The sequence below is a fragment of the Stegastes partitus genome, unplaced genomic scaffold, assembly GCF_000690725.1.
Source record: "Stegastes partitus isolate 25-593 unplaced genomic scaffold, Stegastes_partitus-1.0.2 Scaffold384, whole genome shotgun sequence".
NCBI classification, from domain to species: domain Eukaryota; kingdom Metazoa; phylum Chordata; class Actinopteri; family Pomacentridae; genus Stegastes; species Stegastes partitus.
The window spans coordinates 233,571-258,982 of NW_007578115.1; the positions used below are offsets into that span (position 1 = coordinate 233,571).

Here is a 25,412-nt window from a genome sequence, read left to right on the forward strand (position 1 = left end):
ACCAGTATATCCCTGCAGGATACCAACCGCAGGATACCAACCACAGGCGCTCGCTGAGATAGAGCCATGTTTTTTCCGTTATTTCAAGCAGTTCATTAAATTTTTTGCATTTGAATTAAAATGAACTTGACCTGACTTCAGATTCATTTGCAATTTTTGTGAAGTTTTTTGTTTCACACTTCAGTAGATGAATTACCAAATGATCTCAAAGTACCATGAGTATGAATTTGCACTTGAACCCAGTAAGAAAAGTGGTCCTCTGCATTTACCTCTTACTGTGTAGGAGCAGTGATAGCCATGGCAGCCTGGGGACTGACTCCAATTCTGAGGTATCTTGGTCAAGATCAATTACAGGAGTATCTGACATATAACATCCATGCCATATATGTTGTTTTAGGATAGTAAAATCATTATCTTTGAGCTTTAACAAAAATAAAAAGAGTTTGTTTCACATCATATGCACTATCATCAGGGCAAAATATCCATCACAAAAAATAAAATCCACCATCCCCCCTGAAATTTTATTACAACTCAACTATTGATTATACCATATACATATGACATGAAAAATAAGGGGACACTTTGCTGTAAAAATCAAATACTGTCTACTTTGTATTGTCCATTCATGTTTTTTGTCCATTTTTCTTTTAGCCTTACAATATGTCAGTTATAAAGACCTGAAAGTGGTTACAAAGAATCCGTTTTCAGCAGCGTCGGCTCCAAACTACATTTATCGAACTCGGCCTGCAAAAGAGCCACATCAGTGAAACTCGACTTAAGAATGTCTTCTTGTTCTCAATGTTAAGTTCAGGGCTCTAAAAGAAACACAAAAATTATGTGCAATTTGCCTTGTTAGGGTTTCAGGTTGCAGACAGTTGGAATGGGTCAATGTGAATGATTTCATGGGTAACGGTAGGTGAGTGGAAGGCAGGAAGTGGGTCGGCCGTGGGTGGAACCCTGTGTATATACCGAGGGTTTTGGCAGCCCCGAGCGCAGTCTGTCACGCTTGCTTTGGACTCATAAAAACGTACCTGAGACGGAGTTTGGGTTTCTGCTTGATCTCATTGCAGCCCTAATTGCTCTTGAGCTGCATTCAGAGCAAACCTCCCTGTAAGCCTACGGCTTCAGAATGAAAGCTGCTGCGATCCAAACATGCCGTCATTCCTCATGTTGAGAGTCCGACTGTTGTGCATGAGTGAAAGACGATAACTTCACCTGAACGGCGTAGATGCTTATCAATGACTATCTGGCAGAGGTCCTTTCACTGTGTAATGTTGATTTCATGGTCTAATTTCAGATTTTTTAATTTGTCAAGTGCACTGAAGTTTCAAAGACAGTGATTGACAAAAAAAAAAAAAGGCCTTTATGTTTTAAAGAAAGTCTTGTGATGAGTTAGATGAAAAGATCGATGCCAGTCTAACACCTGTGTTGTAAATATGTTGCTAAAGCTAGCAGCTGGTTTTCTTATGTTAACATAAAAAACTATGGCGACAGCTAGCCTGACTGGCCTCCCCAAAGCTAACAAAACATGCCCATTAGAACCTCTAAAACTCACTATTTGACCGATTATATATGCGTCATATATGTTGTTTAAACCATTAAAGTACAACATTTAAGAAGTTGGTCAGTTTTGTGCAGAGGCAGGCTATCTGTTTCCCCCTGTTGATAAGCTAAGCTAACTGGCTGGTGCTGCATATTTATACACAGACATAGCATCCTAAAGCAGCTGATTTATTTTTTTTTAATGTTAACATAAAAGATAAGGCAACCACTAGTCTTGCTCTGTCCAAAATGTAAAAAATATATGTACATATATAACAGGTTCCATATTTTTGTTCCAACATTTTAAAAGTTTGTCACATTTTGTGTCAAGCAGGCTAGCTGTTTCCTCCTTGTTGATAAGCTAAGCTTAGTGGCTACTGCATACACAGACATAACATTCTTCTTTCCAAAATTTCAAACTACTCTTCAAAACACACGAATAATGTAAATTTCCTTTTGTAAACGCAAATGAACGAAATGCATTTTAGTCCATTATGACTTACTAAAGTTTAGCTGTCACAACACATAGCTGATGGCTGAGGAAGAGGATATGTGAAGGGGCCTTCATGTGGTTCCTGTACCAGAGCAGCAGCTTTGTACCAGCCCTCTGACATGACACGCTGAGGCACTTGTTAAGTCTTTGTGTCAAAAAGTCCTTGTGGAGGCTTCTTCAGTGATGTTCGTACGGACTCTGGCTTTTGTAAATACAATACTTGAGGCTCAGAGGGATCTTCACTTAGCTGTCAGAAGTGGGAACTGTGGATTTGTTTTGTTTCACGTAATACGGACTCTGTGGTTGAAACTGTAAACGACATCAGTTTATTGTGTGCAAGGAGTGGCACTTCTAATGGCTAGCGCTCCGTTTTCCAGTCTTAAAATACACATATGTTAAACCTGGTATCCATAATTTCACAATGACCACTTTCTGTGCAGCTTTTTCTGTATGTCTGGGTCACTTTGGTTTCAATGTGATTGACAGAAGAAACACCAGATGAGCCAAGGCATGACATGATTTGTGGGTGGGAAAAGAAGTCATAAAGGGCCGCTGAGCATGTGTCAAAATATACAGTCAGAATTGAGATAGACTAGATTTGAGTGGACCTGCTGTCTGAGAACAGGAAAAAGACTCAATATGTAAAACAACGACCATATTCGAAACATACAGCTTCACGTTCCTGCCAAATTAGGTTAACGCATATTGATATATATAGACACGTCGACTCATTTTCCTTTCGTTTTTCTTGTCTTCTACTCTAAAAAAATCAAATTCACAAAAATCAGTATTTTCTTTAAGAATGGCTTAAACCTGCTGGCAGTCGACAGAATGATGTAAAGTGCGCTAGACATTATGCCAATAGTGTGGGACGTGAGTTGGATAGCGCTGCTCCAGACACTGTGAATTGTGGCCTCTTTCCTGACATACCTGTGGCCTGAACCTCCAAACCTTTCCACAGACACACACAAGCTAATCTCCCAAGATCAGCACCAAAAGAGTAACGTGTACAGCTTCTCTTTCTCTTATTTTTCCCCCTGGTCGTACCAGGATGTGGGATATACTGCGTTCAGACTGCATGCGGTTATGTTATCCTCAATCAACATGCATTGCGAAATTAGCAACCAGCAAAACAAATGTTTGACAACAAAGACCAATCAGGATCTTCGAGCCAGGCTCATGAAGGGTCTTTTTAGTCACTGTAATTTCCCCGTTGATTGACTGACTAGTGATCCAAGATGACCACAGGCCCAGATAGTATTTTTCTTTCATTCTTGTCAGGATGATATTGTTAGCACACTGTTAATAGTTACGGAGTTGAGTCCGCTCAAAATGGGCTGGAGAAATAAGCTTTCCAGCCTCACAGGTCTATACCTTGCCAAGTTGGCTTTCCCCTTCTGTCAGTGTTGTGTTCAAGTTTGGCGAGGGCGGCGGGAGTAGATGTGACCAAGTTAATGTGAATGTCAGTTTGCTGTAAACACATCCAGACTGTGTATTCTACAGAAATATATGGTTTAAGTATTGAGGTTTGGTCTAATGTTGCAGTTTTGTTTTACAGAATGGAAGGATTGACAGAACGAAATACGAGATATATGTGCGAAATTGCGGTTGTGGTGTTACCTGACGGGAAAAAGGAGCACTTTTAATACAGCTGCAACAACTCTATTTTTAAAGTGACATTTAGTGTGTTTCTGGTCTGTTTGAATGTACGTATTTTAAGTTATACATTTAGATAGATAAAATTATGTCAACTGATCAAGATTACTTTAGCAGTTTCGGAAAGGCACATGGTTTATAAACTATATCAGAAAGTCAGCTACAGACTGTTGCACTGGATGCTGGTTTAGCAGCACCTGTGTCCACCAAGCAGACCATTACTCTAATTACTCTGAGGAAGCTGGACTGAATTGAGAGGAAACATGTACTGGCACAAATGAAATAAGAAATAATATCTTAGACACTGGATTGACAGTTGAACATAAGACACAATTTTCCATCTGAGAATTGGAGGAGCCAAAAACAAGTTACAGTTTGGGGTTTTCATTTCTCCTTCATGTCTTACCGAGCGAGTGCCGACTGGACATGAACCATCACCGGTCTGCGTGATGAATAGACTTGGAGCGCACATCCCTGTGTTGCTGTGATCGATGGGGTGTCGCGCTAAACCTCATCCCTAAAGACCAGCAGAGACACATTCTGATTAGCACTTAATCTTACTTCCATCCACCCCGGTTTCAGGAGAATGAGTGCAGTTTGGCAAAGCCAGCAAACCTCTCTGAAAACTGTCTCCCAGCGCTCCAACAAAAGAAATGAAAAAAGATGAATCCAAGGCAGCCACCGACATCCGCTGACTGATTTTCACATGATTACAAACTGATGCTTGCACTGGGCCCACTTAGCGCTCACTTTCGTCTGGGTGAATCTGTTCAGAGAAATCTAATATGCGGATCTATGGCCAGTAACGCAGGCATGCTCTGCTCTGTCTCTCAGGCTTTGTCCAGCTTGCTGCACAGTGTTTTATTAAGCATTGTGGTAGGTCGCTCTGTACGAGCGCCGCTGTTACCCGGTCCCTGCTTGTGATATTTAAGACTTGGCTAAGATCAACTGAAGTGTCTCTCGTTTGGATTCGCCCAAGGACATTTTCCTGTAAACGGGATGCTAAGGAGTTTACATTGAAAGTCACTTATTGTGGAATGGACTGTCTTTTTACTGGCTCCTTTGTCTTATGCAGGCAACTCGAGCCGAGGCCAGAGCCACAGCGGTTTTAGGGGCTTTCATCGGCTGTCTCAACACAATCATTTAGGAGGCCAGCTTTGACCAGAATTAATGCAATATTCACATTCATATCCAATCAGCATTCGAATGTTGAGAGGGGAAACAGAGTTTGCATGAATGACAAATTGTTGAATTGGACACATTTACTCTGAATTAAAGAATATCCTGCTGATATATCTATTATGGTTGTTTTGGTTTTATTCTTGTACTTTGGTTGTATTCTATCGGTCAGCCCTCCCACAGTGGAGTCTGTTGCCTGAAGTTCACCCCGTCCTTGTCATCAGGTAAAGCCGGGGTCATTAGCAGATGAATAATGATACGAAGATCTAAAAGATGTCTGCTTCTCTTTTGCTAGTACAGAACTAATAGCCTTCCGAACCACCACCGTGGATGCATGTTCCAATGCGGCTGTAACAAAAACTAACAGCAGCGCAAACCTCACATTTAAAAAGTACTACACTCCCTGTGTGTTCCCTTCAAAGGGAAGGAACTGACAATAATTATCTACTCCAATGATTAATAAGGTGCATTGAAACTCTCATCCTTCCGTGAACATCTCAGACAGTGGTCATCTCATGGCTTGCACACAGACAGAAACAGGATTTTAAGATTCAAACTCTGGCTGCCTTCTCACATAGATGGTTTCAGAAAGTTGTTGCATGCATGCAGGGCACAGGTTTTCCATTCTGCTTGACCATCGAACATGCTTTTTGATTGACGTTTTCATGCATTGTTCGTCTAATTCCATCCTCTGAATTTTTGTCCTCTGTGTTTGTCCTGCAGCTAGCTATGGAGCGTACCCCATCTGTAAAGGCTGCTCGGTGTGCTCCAGGGATAACGGCTGTGTAAACTGCCAGCCCAAACTCTTCCTGTTTCTGCGGAGGGAGAGGATGAGGCAGTACGGGGAGTGTCTTCACGACTGTCCAGCCGGATACTACGGCATGCGCAGCCCCGAACTCAACATGTGCTCCAGTAAGATCCTCTCTACCCGGCCTTCCTCACACTGCACCTTTACCCCCTCAAACTCCCCCAACCACCCCATTTTCCCCAGCCATGCATTCACGAGCCCCTCGACTTCCCATTTTCCCACAGCACATGATTTATTGTCAATTACCCAGAGGAGACACACATGCCTCGCAATTTGAACGGCTCATCTGTTCACACAGGTGGATGTAAGTAGTGAAGCCTGGTCTTAGCGGCGCCTCCCTCGGGATTTAACGGTGAACTCTGGCGAGGATGAGTGCTGTTTCTGATTTATCTTTAACACTCCCTTTACACCTGCATTACCAAACACCCTGTAGTCATAAGGAAGTCTGAAGGCATGAAATTCAGGTGGAAATGCGACCAAGATGCAGTGACAATTCAGCCAAACCTGCTCCACCTTCACTTAAAAAAGAAAACTCCCCTTTGGAGGTAAATGTCTCCTACAAAGATGATTATATATAATAGAATTGGGGAGTAAAAATAACTTGCTTTGTCAACTGTGTGCAGGGAGACTTTCACTGGACATTGTAAGTTTTTGGTATTTTAAGTATCTATAACCTCCACCAACAACTGCATGTAGATTACCAGCATGTTTTCCAATTACGACTGGAGACAGACCACACCTTTGGACTCACATGCTCTGAATTATGTTTTGATATTAAAAAAAACAATAACAGTGAGTAATTGAAGTGTTCTCATGATTCTCGCTAAAGAATAACACTGAAATCCAATTAAAGAAATGTACCCTTCTGTTCTTCATGGAGCACTCTGATCTCACAGCCTTATTTTAACGTGGAATATGCTCTGAGAGAGAGAGAGAGAGAAAAAAAAAGTGAGAGAGCGTGAGCCTTTATAGGTTTACATGGAGCCCGAGGTGTTGGCTGAGTGTTTCATATGAAAACAGAGAGGAACTTGAACCCATTTGGTTCCCTGAGCCAAACTCCTGACAGACGCACTAAAATGAAGCCCCAGAGGAGGGTGTCCGGACCTCTAGGCCCTATAATATGAACATGTAGCAACTGCAGAAAGAGAACATTCCTACATTCTGCTTGCCCAATCGCTGCAGACCTACATGCAAATACATCCGCTGGCTCCATTTGATTATGGGAATGAAAAGCATGTTAAAGCTGCACCACGTCTGTACCCTCAATGGTGTATGTAGAATAAAGTGAACCTTAATACAGCAGACATCAGAACATGTTCATATACTCAACAAAAATCTTAACACATCACGTAATGTTCTTTTTCTATCCGTGGCATCTCTTCAACAGAAAAGATGTCATGACACAACCAAGAAAACACTGCAATGGAAGATAATGGGAAGATCCAGAGTGGGTGTCGATTCTGGCTTGTGGAATGATGTCCCGCTCTTCCCTAGAGGCTGGGTGAAGTTGGCAGACATTTTTAGGGACAAGATTGAGTTGTCAGATATGTTCTTCCAGGGCTATCTCAAATTCTCTCCTAGACCAGCAGTCCCCAACCACTGGGCCGCAGACCGGTACCGGACTGTGGGTCATTTGGTACCAGGCCACACAGAAAAAATCAAAACGTTTTATTGGTTTATTTTATTTCCGATGGAGTCTGTAGGGTGTTTTATTTTGAAAATTGGCCAGCTCATCTTCCATCACTTCCTCCTGTGCTTGTTAACATTAGCCGTTAATGTAACTGCTGCGGCAATAAACAAAAAACAAACGTCTCTGGAGAGCTTCTTTGAAAAGAGGTACTCGATGCTAAGACAGAAGAAAAAGTAAGCAAGTATAGTTAGCAATAAAAAGGAATTTTATTTGTTTATATCACTTTTTTAATGGAAAAAAAAAGGATTATTATTTGTTATGTGCGCAATGACCGGTCTGTAGAAAATTGTCTTGCTTGAAACCGGTCCATGATGCAAAAAAGGTAGGGGACCACTGTCCTAGATGACAAATGGTGGAGTTATAGACACTGAAGTGCCTCGCCTTGTCTCTAACTATCATGGCAGCATCCAGCTTGCCAACAGCCTGTTTTCATCTTCTGTGGCATTGCTCATTTGAATAAAGCTGCATGTTAGGGTGGCCTTTTACAGTCACTGATCAAAGAAGTATTGCTTAACAATTTGTCAGTGGCTGAACAGCGCAAGAACTTTTTGTGCAAAATTTCCTAAATTTTCTAACCGCAACAATAGATTTTTTTTTTTTTAGACTTTTTCTCTATTTCCAAAAAGAAGTGTGAGTTAGCGTCTTTCGACACCCTGAGCTGCTTCATTTACACATGATGTGTCATAAGCCGACTCACTTGCCACCGGTAGGCCTATACTCCAGAACCACCAGTTTTGGTTTTTGTACATTAGGACATACTCTGAATCTTTTCTTTTTTTTTCTTTTTTCTTTGCATTTGGAAGATTTTCCAGCAGCAGTCAATACCAAAATGACTCTCTTATTTTGGACACAAGGTCAATCTAAAATATTTCCCATGAGTATCTCTGTGGCATTCTTACGAAATCACTGACGTTTTGTGGAAACATTTTTTTCAAAACAATTTTAAACATCTAGTATCTTTAAGCATGCTGCTGCCATCGATTGGATGCTCCCAAACAAAACACTCGCTCCATGCATGCTCATTTTCACCCACACATGCAAGTTCATCAACTCTCCCCACAATAGAGGCAAAGTCCTAAAGGCCCCACAGTCATTTCACCCTATTTTCATAACTCAGAGAAAATTGGAGGAGAAAGACATCTTGTTCTTTGGTTTAAAAAAAAAAGAGCCTTTTTTTTGTTTTTACTTTAATCCTGCTATCCTAACCGCTGTATCCCCACGCTGGGTGAATTTTGACTTTAACTGATCCTGATGTGTGGCAAGTTAATCTGAATCCCTCTCCACACAAACTGCTCATAGAACAACATCTTGTATTGTCACGTAGCATCAGATCTTAGAGCGAGACCTACTTTGATGTGATCCCTGCTTCAGTCATGGCTCTCTAATCCAGTTTCCTATTTGACCCTCATTCTCAGCTGCACTCCGCGTGTCATTTTCACTAAACAGTTCATGTCCAACCTCCGTAAATGGAAATTTTATTGCTTTGGAAGTTAATATTTGTGATCTGATACACACAACTGGTACACAAGGGCTCAAAGACATAGTGGACAAATGATGGTGAGGGGTTCTCCACTGCTGTGGTCAGAGCTGCCGTGTGCTTGGTTTCCAAAGGGGTCTGGAACGTGGCATTACATCTCTGTTATCATGAGCTTTTTAAGCGCAGTCTCTGAAATCACTTAGGGAGCAGCTGCTTATTATTACACCAGAGTTTGTCTGTGTGATCTTATCTCATTCAAAGATTTTTTTGTGGACTGCCTGGGTAAAGGAAAACAAGAGCTAGACAAGCAAAAGGCTTATACACTCAGCCACTCGCTGGCTGAAACCTCACTTTCAGTTTTTCTGAAGCGGCTCTGGAGGATCCACAGGCATGTGACACAGAGAACTATGGGTGGAGAGAAGGAATGAATACACTTTTTACTCTGTAAACTGACAATGTGATGCAATGTGAGGCAAGGAAAGCCACACAGATGACTATACTTAGACTGATAAGGAATCTAAGGCTCGTCCAATAATGTTAAATGTGCCTATATTTATATATGGTTTTTAATGGAGAGAAAATTTAACAGCTCAGACTGGAAATTCTGGAGTTAGGTACACTTTAGGGGTCAAGTTGCATTGAGGATTTTTCAAATGCAAGTTTTTTAGTTTTATTTATTGCAAGGGAGGTTTCTCTCATTTTTGGGCCATTGCCCACATTTATTGATCTCATTCCATGGTAGGATCTAACCCTTGAACTGGGATACAGATGTAGTTATACATGCTCCACTAGTAGCAGTGTATTATATCCTTACTAGATCACCTTACCTGGATGTCTTTGATTGTGCTTGGAAATACAATAAAGCCATGCTCAAATTCAGTGGCACTCAGTGTTGCCACAGGTTCTGCTCAAATCCAAGCTAACAGTAGCGTCTCAAAATGTAGTTTTATTCATTCATTGCTGCTTGTAGAGACTCTAATTTCCACTTAATACAAAAAAAAAAGACTGAAGTGTACCCAAAGTCGACATCTTAATTTATCTGCTTCACCACACCCACGTACTAATTTCTCTGGACGTCTTGAGATACTGCGCACATTCACATGATGAATTTTAAATTTAAGACTCACTGTTCTGGGGGTTTCCCTTTCACTGCTGAGAAAATAACCCTATAATTAGAGCCAGAAACAATGGGAACTATACTCCCCACAACATAACATAACTGGAAACCCATTTGCAGCTACACTTCAGCTAGATTCCAAAGAGGCTCGAGACATGGGGGCCACAGCATTAACTACCATTACAAAGATGTAGCTGGTTCGTTAGCAATGTCCTTTTGTTGCATAATATCTCTCTGCATGACCGTATATTATGTTACTGGGCCTCTGCTTTGCTGGAACTCCTTTCAGCAGCTAATGGACGGGTTGATACAAGCCATAAACCATATGAAATAACTCCAGTGTTATCCACAGGGGTTCTTATCAGTCGCCCAGAGGAGGCCCCACACCAGTTTCTGTGGGTGTCAGCCCACTGCTGCACAGGGAAGATTTGTAGCAATGGTCACACACTGTGCTGCTTTATAGACAGCCAAATCTGCATGAATGCGGTGCAGTCATGCTCTCCCCTCACTCACATCAGTCACATTTCATAATATTTCAGTTTAACATACAATCCTCAGCCGGAGCTTGTCATTTTTGTATCACAAGCGAGCTCCCTGGCTGAAAAAAAATTATGAGCTGAAAGGCAACTATCAGTGCTGTCTTCTATAAGAGACGAAGTGTTGAGAGGGTCAGAATGAGAGCGAGGCTGCGTTCAAGACTTCCTCCCTCAGGGTGTATCATGGACCCCCCACTGCTTCACATGCATACACCATCAACCCAGCCACCAGCCCAGTTCTTACCCCACTGCAGCAGCTTTAAAACCCCAGCTGTGCGCGCTGCCAACCAACAACTAGTCTAATCAAGGCTTGAGATTGCCAATATCCTGGAAGTGTGGTTTAAATATCGCAGCTCATTCAGTGCCAGCCTAATGTGCCACTAGAGACTCCTATGTCGGAAGTAATTTTTTGAAACTGGAATTGTAATTGTGATTACTTTATTTCTTGGACTCAAGAAACTTGTTACCAAATCCCAGTGTTGTGTCTTTGTCTCATCAAATTAGGGCTAGAAGTAGAAGCGGATTGGACATATCCGTTCCAAGATAATTTTAGTTTTAAAGTGAATCATGGGAATTTGTTTGGTTGGAGGTGGATAAGAGCCATGCATCATGGGCCTCAATCAAATGGGTACCAAGGGTATGTAAAGGAACTAACATGGGTTTATGCAACCTTTAGTTGGCAGCCATGGCTGCTCTCTCTTCAGCTCTCTCATTCAAGTTCCCCTTTTCTCCCACTATATCTGAGCTTGTGGGTATTTCCATTGCACAGTCTAACCAACAAAAAGACCAGTTGCTTTTGGCCTTTGAGCTTTACCGAGGGACATTTAATCATCACAGCTTTACTAACCGCACTTTCAGGTTTGCCAGACAATACAATGAACCCACCAAACCGAGCCCTGCTCCCAGGACATTACAGCCAGACACAAAGTTGAATTGGGTCTTTTCTCAAAACAGTGTGTAATTGTGCATACAATAGTGTGAGTGGAAGGGCTGTCTGTGCTTGACCACTGTCTGAAGCTTGAGCTGTCTGTGTGTGCATGCTGGAGCTGGCTGAGCAGATACACAAGCAGAACCTGGTATATCACAGACTGTGTTTCCTGGAGTGAAGAAGCTAGGAGGACTGCTGACACATCTGCCATCCCTCATCTCTCTGTGGGAGATGCTGATTGACAGGAACACCACCTCTGCTTCACCTAGCTCGACGCCAGCGTGTGGAGGAGCACCCATGTGGAAAAAACAGCACGGAGAAAGTGGGGAAGAACATGGCAGCTCTGGCCTCTGCCATGAACTCCTGCCATCTGCAGCCCCACATGACATGGCTGGGTGGCAGCGAGCAAGCCAAAGCTTCCATGTCAGCCAAACCTGGGGCCTAGAGAGTAGGTCAGAGCTGTTCGACTTAGCTTGGAGGCAAAGGATGGAAAAATAGGGCTTGTTTTCCCCCTCACTTTGCCAGGCCTTTTTACAACATGGACACTCCTGCTGTGCAGCATTGCGTCTGGTTAGCTTTGTGGAGGAGGCCGAGGCTCCCTCAGTAGACTGATGAGTGGTCTGACAAACCACCTCCAGTTCCAATAACGTGAAAAATACCCGTGCGGAATATAAGAGATTCCTCAGTCTTCACAAAATGATTTAGCACTCTTGCTGTACCCAGTGAATATTCATGTCAGTAAACGGAGTGATTACACATGGCACTGTCGGCCTGTGAAGCAACACAAGTTGACTGAAGCTGACATGACGCCTTGAGTGTCCGTGATAAAATCAGCGGGTTCCCCGTCCAGACCACAGCAGAAGGACTGTCTTCTGCCAAGCATGCGCTATTAGATCACAAGTGACACTTGGCGACTCATCTCTCAACTTCAAATGCACTTTGCATGCAAACCACATAAAGCTGAAGTGCAAAATCAGACCAAAAATGTGTAACAGTGATATGGGAAAGCGTGGAACTGGTGCAGCACTCATGACGTCTCTTTAAATCGAGCCCCCTCTACCACTTCACTGACAGCTTTTGCAGTTCCTCTCAAAGCTGAAGCATGAGGCTATTCCCCCTGTGTTCATAATATTACTCAGGCTGGGAGATAATGATGATAATACGTTTAAGTCCCTGGAACACCGGGCCTTCAATGGGATCTGATGACCTCATTATTTCTCATTAGTCTCCCTGAGGCACCTAGATGAAGACTTTAAAGGTGGTCCAGAGGTTAATCCAGCAGGGAGAATGAACCCGCTCCCCTGTATCTGTTTCTGGAGCTGCTGGACAAGCTGCCTGACTGCTGACTTGGCCAGTGGTCAGTGTAGGAGCTCCTCCAGTGTCCCAGATAGCCTACGCTGTTCCAGATAGCCTTTTGGCTGATAGGTGGCCTGAGGGATGAATGTCTGTCATAATGATCCCTTCCTACCCACCTCACTCTTAGATGACCTCTGACCCTCCAGCTTTGCCTTGCTGCATTCTAACTCCCATGGAGCCACACTGATGTGTCATCCACCTCATCCATCTCCCAGAGTGACATTATTACTTATCTTCTATTTAGAGAAACACGATTTCCTGGCATTTACGCCATTGCCTGACTACATCTGAAACTGAAACCAAGAGTGATGTTTTAATCAAAAGCCCTGTCAAGTGCTACTGCTGCTGCAAGCATACAATATTCCGCACATCTGTGTTGCTCATATTTACTGTCAATAACAGAGGATTGCACAACAACTCTAGTGCTTGAGAGTACTGCCAGATGTTCTAGTTCTCCCACTTACTCTTTTATTTTTTGTATGGGAGCTAAAAGTCTCTCAGGTGATGACAGGCCTGGGAAGTGTGAAGAGTAAAAGACAGCTTTGTGCTTTCCAATTAGCTTTGTGATTTATTAGCTTGTTCCCTCTATTGGGCTTGTTTTGTATCAAACCCAAGAATTACTGATTCAGTCCCAGACAGAAATAAACGAGAGGCAGATAGCTTAAAAAAGGGGGCTGTAGAAGTGCGTCGATATACTCAGGCGTTCCATAATAAAATCTCTACAGAACTGGGTAGCTTTAGAAATCAAAACAAAACGCAGCAATGGAGCTCGAAAATGAGCAGATTAGGTTGTGATATCAGATGATTGAACACTGATGTGAGAACACAGGAAATTGCCAAAGACACTGATTTATGGTTGCTGTACCTATGTTTTTCAGAATGTGGCGTACAGCTTTATTGTGGAGTGGGTCTATCTGTAGCCATATCTTATTGGTATGTGTGTGTTTGTACATATGTGTGTGTGTCCATGGTTTGTTTAGACTGGTCGGGAAAGCGTGAGACCAGAGTGAGTGGGCAGAGGCCATACTTTAGGGTTCAAAGTAAAGCGGGGAGGGACCCCCTCGTTTTGGAGGAATGTTGAGGAGGAGGCCTGATGGTTAGCTGGAGATGGTGTAATTAAGGGGTGTGATTGTGAGAACCTTCCCTTCCCTGGGCCCTGCGAGGGTCACAGATAAAAGAGCAGCCCTCAGCCTCCGTCGCTCTTACATGTGGAAAATCACAGTTAACGCGCCGAGAGCAGCGCGCGAGCAGCGCGCGAGCTAATGCATGGTTGCGTCGCCCTGCAATAGACAATCATAGGAGCAGATGACACCCTTACCTGGAAAGCCCTCTGCAAGCGGAGGGAGACGGTGGCTGCAGGTTATGGATTGTGGTTCCCTCACACTTGGGGCTTATTGGGCAACGGGGCCACATAGAGTTTCTGAGGAGTGACATAAATTAGACAGCTCTGGGAGGCTCCTTCTAATCATGTGGGCCTGTGCGTCGCCCTGTTGGTGTGGTTGTTGTAATTTGGCCTTGCCTGACGTGCTATTTGCAGAGAGCTTGATGACACATTGCCGTGCCTTTCTTTGCAAGTGCGGCACTGTGTGTCATGCGGAGCAGCAGGGTGTGGCGTGGGAGGATAAGTGCGCTGTTGTGTTTGCTGACTAAATGCATCAGCGTTTATTTGAAGAGGCGGAGCAAAATACGATCGTCTTCCTATCCCCTTCACAAACCCACCTTCCTCCTTGATGTCGTAGCCAAAACCTAAACGATCCACACAGCTGGCCAGTTCAGTGATCACGAGCCATCATTCACACTTTAATGAAAACCTGACCTCCCGATAATCTCCAGTGGTGGAAACAGACACAGATCGGAGCAGCACGGCGCGATAAGATAGCATATTAAGTGCACTGTTCAGAGATCTAATGGGATGTGTTCTTCCTGCTGCAGCACACCATTAGTTGAAAACATGTGAGCTTGTGTGTTTGTATCTAGATTGTTGGATGTCGAATCTGTTGAAAGAGATGAGCGTGACATAAATCCTCAAAATTTCGGCTTTTGGGGTTTCACACTGTTGATGTGCTCCCAAGAACACGAGAATGAACAAGAAATTGATGTCAGACTAAACAAGCTTTCTGAAATGCACTTGAGCCCTGGACAGGAAGGATTCACAGGGCATTGTCAGCTTTTTTTTTGTAAGAGACACAGTATAATCCCTTCGAGAACCCCCTTCCCCAAACTCCTTAGCTCTCAATCAACTCCAGATGAGAGGGTTGTTCAGACCCTAATGACTCCCCTTTTTCTCTGCTTCTTCCTCTAGGGTGCAGGATAGAGAACTGCGAGTCGTGCTTCAGTAAAGACTTCTGCACCAAATGCAAGTCGGGTTTTTACCTACACAAAGGGCGCTGCTTTGATAAGTGCCCCGAGGGCTTTGCCCCACTGGAAGACACCATGGAGTGTGGAGGTATGTGAAACAAAACAAATATGTACAAAAAGTTGTTTTTTTTTAAAAAGTGTTTGGTTTTTTTGGGTTTGTTTTTTTTACACCTTTCTCTACCTGTTAATAGCATTCTATAGCCTCTCAGTTGGACTGCTTATTTTAGACTCAAAAACAAGCAGTTCAACTAAGACCACACACAAAGAAGTATATAGCATCCCAGTAAAGCTCCTTCAACCTGCATTAAAGCTTGACCTGGGGTCTTTGACTTGCCTCTAAATGGCACTCCTCTGTGGTTTCACTGCACATCACTGTTTCTGTGTCTCTCTACAGAGGGCTGTGAGGTGGGTCAGTGGAGCGAATGGGGAGCCTGCACCAGGAGAAACAAAACCTGCGGCTATAAGTGGGGTCTGGAGACCCGGACGCGGCACATTGTAAAGAAACCACCGAAGGACACAATACCCTGTCCCACCATCGCTGAGTCCAGGATGTGCAAAATGGCCATGAGGCACTGCAGGAGAGGTAAGGATGTTATCGAGTCATATGTCGAGGCTTGTGAGAAAGACCTTCTGTCAGTCAGTCCCAACTCCATCCACCATCGCTTTAAAGAATACCCTACTCGGGTGAATATTAAAGAAAACAACCCACTTATCCCAAAGGAGAACTCCTTCCCCCCCTCTCAGAGTTCCACCTGTCTCATGTAACTCTCGCACTCAGCCTTGTTTTTTCACTGTCTGTGTTTTTGAGGTGCACAGTGGCGTTTCCTTGCATGAAATATCAGTATTTTTCCATGGCAGCCTTGTTCTAGCCAGCTCTTTTTTCTGAGGTCTACTTCCCTACCCCTCTCTCCCATCTCCTTTCGTCTCCTCAGTGGAATTCTTCAAAGTACAAACTGCAGGTTTCCTCAATGGCCGTCTCTGTTTCCTCCCGTCAACTTGAGAGATATTTGCGGTGCACACAGCATGTATGTCAGGCCATTAAATGAGAAGTCAAATCTGGAATTTCTCTGTGTGCGAATACAGCTAAAGGAAATATTTTTTTTTCAAAGAGTAAACCGTTTCTCTCAGACGGTCCAAACACACCATTTGGGGTGATGGCCTCAGTTAGCAGTGCTTTTAAAATAAATGTCTTTTCCCTTAATGTACTTTTACGTCTCTCATAAACTTTGGATTAGGATAGGGCAAGTGTAAATATTTAATTCACCAAATAAGGAAGCAATTACAGTGGCAGATATCATTCAGTCTGTCAAAAAAAGAAAAACATTGTTTAACAGAAAAAGGAAAGTATTTTAACCTCGAGGATTTTTCTCCATTTTTGGCCTGGAGTGATGACTGGGAGGGTCATTTAGTGAAGTGGTGAAAGAGTAAATAAACTTGAAATAAACCCTGATAGTTTCTCATATTTCTGCACTACCGAAGCAGTCGCTGCTGTCTGGGCTGGAAACTGTGATTCCATGGCAAATTTAGTTCCTAAAGCGCTGTCCTGTTTGTCAGGGAAATTCTCCCCAACCCCCGTGCACCTCTTCATGACTTTGCGATGCCTGTTTGACCTTTTCCAAGAAACTTTATGACCTTCTTTAATTAAAATTTGGCATTGTTGCACATGGTTACTGTCGTCAGTTATCTCAAGCATGAAGTCACCGATGGTAAGTTGTTGTTAAGTACAAACCGAGTGCATAGCAGAAGCATTTTTCTTCAGTCCTTTAGAAACCGACACCAGACTCCCCATGTCCGTCTTACTTAAAGCTACTGTTCCCTGGTGATGTGGTCATTGTAAACCTCTCAGTACAGTTCCCTATCCAGCGACTGAGTTACATCTCTGGCGGTTACAAATTGTGTGTAAAAATGTCACTGTGTGTGCATCTTAGGACTCTCTGGGCTCGTGAAGTGCTGCGGTGGCCAGTTTAATAAAGGCAAATTTCAGACTTAGGCATGTGTTGTTAATTCCCCACCGCTAGTGAAAAATTCCCACTTGGCAAAAGCCAGTGAAATGCAACACTCTACAGTTCAAATAAATAACAATGTAAAAATGTAAGCCGCTGAAGTCGAACAGGAGGAGAAACACTCCACAGATCCAGCGCTGTCGCATGGGAGCTCGACCGACTGACATTGTAAAATAATCACTTCCCGTGAGTGATAATAAAGCGTAATCCAAAAGGGAGGAGAGGCCACCCTCTGAAATGCAGGTGATCAGGAAAGCGGTCAATGCCTGTGGAAGAAGATGAAGAAAGATTGCAATATAGTTCATGATATAGTTCCTCACAAATGTCAAGGACTTTGCAAGCTTTAGGGCTCAGATTAGTACTTAGAAATAACAGGTGTTGCAGCGCACTATAAGCAGTCTTAAATTTAAAACTATAACCTCAATGCATGAATTCAAAAGAAAATCTAAACGTACAAACTGTTTATAACGATCACTTGGAACTTAAGACAGTCTAAAAATGAACATTTTTATCAGCTCTTCTCACTGGACACCAGACACCAATGTTTAGGATAAGCACAGGATTATATAACCACAGACTGTAAAGATGCTGTGGATTAAATGGAGACAGGAAATAAGAGGAAGCAGCATGTATCTATACACTATTTATGGCGATGCTTATCTGATCACCCTGGCTTGCATTTCTACATATCTACGTATTTAAATTACACTGGACGTCATTGGCAGATCCCTGTCTCCCAGCTTAGCCAAAGTGCACAAGGACGACAGGGATGATCTTCTTCTTTTCTCCTTCTGTGTCTGCAAAGATTTAATCCCTCTGTAAAACATACACAAGCGGAGAAAGTAAAGCCCAGATAATGTCAAGAGGCGAGGCGTTTTTCACAGCAAACATGACGAGTCGTGTAAACCGTGTCTGATGTGTTCCGTGCAAGTTGCCGATCAGCGTAAACACCGTATATCATTCGCCCTGCTGGGATTAATTTGCTGTTCTCTGCCGGTGTTTGCCAGAACAGCAGTGTCCTGATCACAAACTCTGTCCCAAAAAATGGTGGGGAAAGATTGTGCGGACCGCACCTAAAGATAAAATATGCGTTGGTGCTCTGTTAAAAGCTCTTGTTCCGTTCAAGTGCCAAGCTAATTTTAAGCAAACTTTGGAAATTTGGTACAAATAAATGGAAGATTTGGTTTGTTTTTAATAACTGGATGCACTGAACGTTGAGGAAGTATTCTCTAGAGAGGATTGCAGCACCCAACTAAACTACATGTAAGACAAGACAGACATTTAAAAATACATATGAGCATCTGAAGCCATGTTAATTTATCAACATGTTTGGCTGTTCGAGGGGGAAAAGAAGTGATCACATCAAGTGACTTGAAGACTTTGTTATCATGTCTGCATATCTGTTCAAATCCAACACAGCATTTTCATACAATATGGACACAGTACTAGGCAATCTCTAGAGGAGTAGGGAAATCTTGTCTTGTGGCTGCTTGACTGGCTCGTGCGCTAGGCGTTTGCATTGTACCCTTGAGACGGTAAAATGCTCTTCTATCCTCTGGATCCCTGGAGTGGTGCTCTGAACAGGCTAGAAACAATAAAGAGACTTTATTAATAGCTGCTCCGGTGCTATCAGCATTGATAGACTGGGTTCCTCCCTCTCGCTGTCTTGTGAGCTGAAGGGAGGAGAGAAGAGGAAAGGTGAGGAGGGTGATAACTCTGCACCACCCGACTGTTCAGTATTGATGCCTTTAAGAAATTCCCAGCAGAGATTTCCCAACAACCCCTGTCATCAGATTCACTGGTTTACAAACAGATGTGTGTGACAAGTTTGATTCCTTGTTGTGCTTATCAGTTCTAGCAGTTTTGTGCATTTCTCCACGTTATCTGTTGCCCACCCACCATGCTTCTGCCATGTCAGTGACATTATATGTTGTGTAAACAACTTAAAGTGTTAAAACCTTCAAAACTCCCACTCTCAACGTAATCCCTCATTTGGGATTTAAGAGGGAGTAAAGTCCAACACAAGCGCACCATTGCAACTCGGGCTAATTTCCAACAGTTTCTACAAATCGGCTTTCAGATTCTCAGACAGCACTAAAGTCTTAATGGTAGCAGACAGGAGTGACATTTGTTTACCTCTGCTTGCTAGAGTTGTAGGTAGAAGTAGATGTTTTAGGGGAGTTCATACTCTAGGTGGCAGCCGAACTCAAAGTTAACCCAAACGAGAACAGAAGTTTTACAATATGAAGTTATGGAACAGTAAAAAGTTACAGCTTTGCACATTTTGGAACTGATAACTGAAACACATTTAAGACCTGGCTTCTCCAGAACAATGCTGTTCAATTCACAGTCGAAATGCTTCCACGACTGCTTCTCTGAGCCAATGAAGACTCACTGACACCCTGGTGACCTCATGGAAAGAGAGAGAGGCAATGCAGAGAGAGACATAGAGAGGAAGAATGAGAGAAAAGGAGCATATAATGATTATCTTTGGCTATTGGCTTATGTACCTGTACTTGGGAGAGCTACAGGGCTTTGTGGGAGTATTGATCTCCCGTGTGTGTAACCAGAGAAACCCTTTCTGCTGTAGGGCTCAACCGAGGCCAGGCCCTCCATCCCATCAGTCATCTGAGTGCTTGAATCCAGCCACCACTAATACTGTCTGTCATAACTGCTCCGTGCAGTTTGTGTTTATACTGTAACTGTGATAACTACTTCTTCTACTCATGCTGTTCGGCCGCATTCTGTGGCAGAAGTGTGAAAGAGGATAAACCCACCTAGATTCACTGTATCACCTCATCAATCCTCCACAGCATGACATCTAAACTCCTGCAAGGTTTTTTTGTCTGTATTTAAGGCAGTTGGACATGGCAGAGAGACAGGCAGTCGTTTAAACTGCCACACAAACACCTACAGTCTGGTGCAGGGGACCAAAAGGAACCCAGATCCGCACCAAATCAACCAGACCCCAGGAAGATTTGGTCGACTGGTGGGATTTATGCCAGGTTCTGTCTGAAGCCAGTCTGGTTCTGCGGTGAATCCACAGTGCTGTGGACCTCCTAGTCCGCACCGTCTGCGAACCATCTGCTCCGAAGTCTCTGCTCCTGTAAAGTGATGCACGGCGCAACGGTGATTGCCACAAATCCGCTCTGGAGGAAGCTCAACTGGTTTGTCTGTGGTGCTCGCTGCATGCAACACCAAACAATTCCTGTTTTGGCAGTCCTTGCATATGAGCGAGCATTTAATGAGCAAGCATGCGTATGACCGTGTTACACACAATTTTGGTGTTTATACTCATCGAGCCAAGGGATTTAAGCTCTGGCGAAAGATGCCACTCACTTCTGAGCATTTTAGTTACGCACTCAGCATGATCGCATCGGAGTCTGCCCTTTGTTTGGCTTGAAAACCCAACATCCAAACACATTTCTAGATGTGTTTTTGTCAGATGTAATCTTCCTCCAGCTTTTTTCTATAACAGATGCACACTTTCAACTTGAGCCTAATTGATGGAGCGTGTTCTTCTTGTCTCAGCAGAATAGAACACAGTGCAGCTTGTCCAACAATTGAGCTCCACTCGAGCCACCACACTGAACTCTACTGAGGCACTTGAGAACAGAGGTTTGCACTTCTGTTCCTTCATGTACTTATCTCATTATTCCAATTAATGTTCGCCGGGTGTGCTCTACAGGAAGTCAGGACTTTCGGATGAGAGAGCTGGTGCACAGATGACAAGTCCTGCTCTGCTTTCTGCCGCAGAGGAATGGCAGGTGGTGATTAACAGCGATCTCTGGCCCGGCTAATATCACGGACAATCCGGATCAGTTCTTCCCGCCAGCGGGAGTGGAGTGAGGAGCGTTTTCCCAGGACAGAAGGAGAGCACTAATTGGCAGCCACCCTGTCATAGTGATTATTTGTGCCTCTCGCTGCAGTCTGTTGTGACTGGTGGAGCCACGACTTAATCTTTATTTAATAAGGCTGCTCCATAGGGGCTGACACAGTAGCTGGTGAGAAGGCCTCAGAAGCACTCTGCCTCCTTTGGACAGCATTGATGGCTTGGCTTCGGACGCAGGGCCCGGGTGGTGTCTGACTGGGAAGACGCCCACCTGCCACCACCACCCACTGCACAAACTTGCATCATTCATTAATTTAATTAAATTCAGCCGAAATCCAGTTTTGAAGAGGAGAAAAGAAAAAAAAAATCCTCAGAAGGAAACAAATATAAGAAAAGTTTCCTTGAACTATACACATGATTGTGAAGCTGAGATGATGAAGAGTATTTTGGAAGCTTTGCACTGTGCTGTAGTAAATAAGAGTGTGGGTGAAGAGGATAGACACATCAACCTGTCACTGACTTGGCCAGGTCTCCAGCCTTCCAGTGCCAATGGCAGTTATGGTCACCGCTGCGGTCGCACTCACAAATTAACACGAGTTCTGCTTTTGCCATCCCATATTTGCAAAATCTCTGCAATAGATTATTCTTTTCATCCCCCCCTCCCCATCTCTGAGCTCATGTTTCATATCTCCCTGAAATTGATTATCTAGGCTCTTGTCTGGACAGCCAATCAACACTTGCTTTATGCGGATGGTCTCAAACCCAAACTTTTGGGTTTATTTTTCTGCCTCTTGTGCAGCTTGGTGGTGTTAAATCTTCCATTGCAAGAGAAAGTCATTTCCAGTAGTCTCAGAGACTTTTCTGCCCTGGGTACATTCCTCGCTTGAGGGGGGGTGGGATGTGGAGGAGGAGGGTGGGGGTCTCTGATTAACTTCCCACTAAGTGCCCCTGCTCTCTGACCAAAATAAATATGGCTGCTGTCATTTTGTCAGCAACTGTCTTCAGAGAGCAATATTTGAAACACCCCATGATCCTGCTGGCTTTTATATGGAGAATCCATCGTCATACCACAGGCATGAGCCATAAACATGTGGAGGCCTTTCAAAGACCAGGGGGTGGAGGGAGGGAGGTGGAAGAGGAGGGGTCAGCGGCCCTCACTGGGGCTCCATACTCCACATTATTGTCATCTGGTCTTTTCCAAGCAGGAAGAAAGAGGAGGGGTGCGAGTGAAGGTTTTTTGTTTTGTTTTTTTTCACACTCTTTGGCCCAGTGGAGTTGTGGTTTAGCTGAACTGCCTTTTGTAGACTCATGTACGCACATTACATACAGCTGTCCTCTTATTTGTTAGGCTCGCCTCATTGTTAAGCATGCACTGGTATCATTGCTGTTCCAGTCAGAGCTAGCTGATGCACAAATTTTCATAGAATGCATTTTGATGCTGAGTGAACGGCCATCTGTCAGCCAAAAGTGAGTGTTGACACTCATCTGTGGCTGCAATCTGCATTTGATTGAGATCATATCCCTAAATCCATCATTTGTAAGTTTAAAGACCTGCATGGGCAGCGATCAGAGTGCGACTTTGTCAAAGACAAGAGGCACAACGTCGGTTGTGAGGCTTCCGTTGTCGTCTTCTGGCAGAGGAAATGAGGCATATGGGCCGACATCAACAGCCCCATCAAAAACAGACGTACACAAACAAACAAAGTGGCAGCAAACGGGAGGGGGAAGAAGAAGGCAGAAAAGGAGGAGGAGGAGGAGGAGGGGGAGATACTGTACAAAAGTGGAATGTTTTCTTGTTCTCATGCCCCACAAACGGGAGCTATTTCCCCCCGCTGTGCAGTACATGAGATGATATTGCCCATGACACGGTTGGGGCCATAAAGCGGACCTTCGGTGAATGTTCCCTTGATGGGCAGCCGGTGCCGTTACACCCTGTGATTTTTTACAGCAGTCGAGACACAGTCTGGGTCTTTACAAGGATGGATGGCAACAGCTTGTGATGAGATCTTTGAAGTAAGGTTCCACTCATATATGGGACTCTTATAAAATATGTGACGACTACCAGCCAGAGATCCACAGACCACTTGTGATAATGACGGAGGTGATCATTTCCTTTTTATATCTGATGGCCAACCAGAGAAAATGATACAGTGAGGTGCTAAAGTCTTTTACAGTCCGGCTTCAAGGGTGGCAATCTGTAAAACTTGTAATGAAACCTGGTTACACCGCTTAAAAAAATGTATTATGGATTTGGAGTGAGCTGTGATGGGGCTAGGGTGTAAACGTTCAGAGTGAAAATCGAGAAAAACATTAAACTGTGTACTTTATTGTAATTTTAAAAGCCAAGAAAATGGAGAAATCAAATGCAGGCACAGTGTATCATCTGTTTTCGTCTTCAGTCTACTCTGAAAATATCAAGTGCCAGTATCGGGCTGACCCCAGTTTGAGGCAGGCCCCTGTGTCGGGAGTTTCTCACCTCATATTTAGATAACCCGAGCTGGTCAGAGTGGGATCTGTCTGATCGTGCTGCATCCCTGCACCTCCTCTCTCTGTCTGCCAGACCTCCAGTCCGCTGCTGCTGCCAACTCTCCTGTGGGCCGCAAACGCTTTCATCTCCACATCTACAACACGCCAGACAGATGAGGATGCATACGCACACACGCACACAGACATTCGCGCAGCCAGAGTGTGAGAAACATGTAATAGACACCGACAAACAGTAAAACAGACCTCACAGGCAGAACAAGTCACCACATTATCTACTCTTTTCCTCGTCCCTGTTTCCATTCGCCTTTCCTGTCTCGCACTCGAATGACACGCTCTCGCTCGTGTATCACATATCAGTGCGTGGCTGCAGGAACAATGTGCATGCCACAGAGGAGGATGTATTCGCGTGGCGCACATTGTTCGAAGCAGCGCTGCGTGCACTGCAGGCCTCTCTCTCCAGTGGTCTGGCTTGGAGGAGAAAAGATGGAAGGCGAGGAGCCGACCGAGGGAGCCTGAAAACATCTGGTGCACAGTTGCACTGGCTCAGCCACCAGGAGCCCCTCTCCTCTCCTCTCCTCTCCTCTCCTCTCCTCTGTCCTCCATCTCTGGTGCGTGTCTTCATGGAGCCATCACAGCTTTTAATTACAGCTGGTGATTCAGAGAGAGGCTGACCCACTCATGCCCATGAGCGTGGACCCAGTGCACAGACATGCAGACACAACAAAGCAACAAGTATAGCCCTGCTGGCCCTTGGCTGTGTGTACGTCTGGGTGTTTTTCTATGTGTGTGTGTGTGAACTAACAGTGACAAATACAGGGGGGTTTGCAAACTAAAAGCACAGCCATTACAGTGCTAAGTAGAGGCCAGGGCCAACTTAGTGAGGTTGAGGCTGCACTCTCATCAATGCAAAAAAAAAAAAGCAAAACACCGGGGTGATGTCACAGGTTAGCAATGTCAGCTTTAGGAGTAAATACATTAACACATGTTAGTGACCCTAACATGTTTTCTCACAGCATACAACACAAGCACCAGCTAGCTCCCACAAGCCTGTCTGAGGTCATATACTGCTTATCTTTGAGTTGGAAGAAGAAAAAAAAACAGTGGTCTGGAGTGAGTGACAGGCAGCATTACTTATAAATTCTGAAACACTTTACCTCCATTAATTGATTTTTGGGTCGCTTGGGGACAACAAACTTTGCTGTAAGCACAACACTGGCATATTATTACCTTGTTAAAGTTGAATTGGCTACTGTGTTAGCAAAAAATTGCCTACTTACACATTATGATGCATTAAGAGTCAGGTTTTTGGTCAATTATGGACCAACAACTTAGGGAAAAATCTGTATTTATAGCTGCTGAATGCTAAACTGTGCCCACCAACTGAACAATGGGGTGATAGATCATATGTTTTTCCTGCACAAGAAAATCAGAAAATAGTGATATTTAAAAAAAAAAATTTAGACAGTTGTCTGGGCAATATCCACTCTCTGCACCAATGTGCGGACCATATACACCAGCAAGTTTAGTTTGTAACTGAATTTTAAAATATAAATGTACGTGTGATATAAAATAATAACTCTAGTGCTGCTAAATCTTAGCATTTTGCAGAGTAGGTGAAACCTTTGGGACCCTTACATTTGGCTTATACCTCATATACGTCATGTTCAATATGCATTTTAAGATTCTAAATGTTCCGTCGTGCAATAAATCCCTCTTATACGGCCTGTTCAGAGCACAGAACATGATGGCTCTCCAAGGAAAATCTCAAGACATGATTGAGTGGTCGTTGTCATGAAACTCAATCCTTTCCAGGTACCATATCAAATCCCTTCAAACATAAACGCTCCTTCCCGCTGGGTGGCAAGGTTCAGGACCGTGATCCTGACAGACCTTGAGACAGTTCTTTCAGATTAGTGGGAGCTTAAGTCTCCCTTTGATTTTATTCTTTTC

At 43.8% G+C, this 25,412-nt stretch overlaps 1 protein-coding gene across 1 annotated transcript in view; it reads left to right on the forward strand.

Moving 5' to 3' along the window:
* Positions 1 to 25,412, forward strand: part of rspo2 (R-spondin 2) — a 65,056-nt gene that overhangs the window by 25,776 nt on the left and 13,868 nt on the right. The window contains exons 3-5 of the mRNA XM_008285044.1: positions 5,594 to 5,782; positions 15,085 to 15,228; positions 15,535 to 15,723. Coding sequence (XP_008283266.1) covers positions 5,594 to 5,782; positions 15,085 to 15,228; positions 15,535 to 15,723 — 522 coding nt within the window. The remainder of the gene's footprint in view (positions 1 to 5,593; positions 5,783 to 15,084; positions 15,229 to 15,534; positions 15,724 to 25,412) is intronic.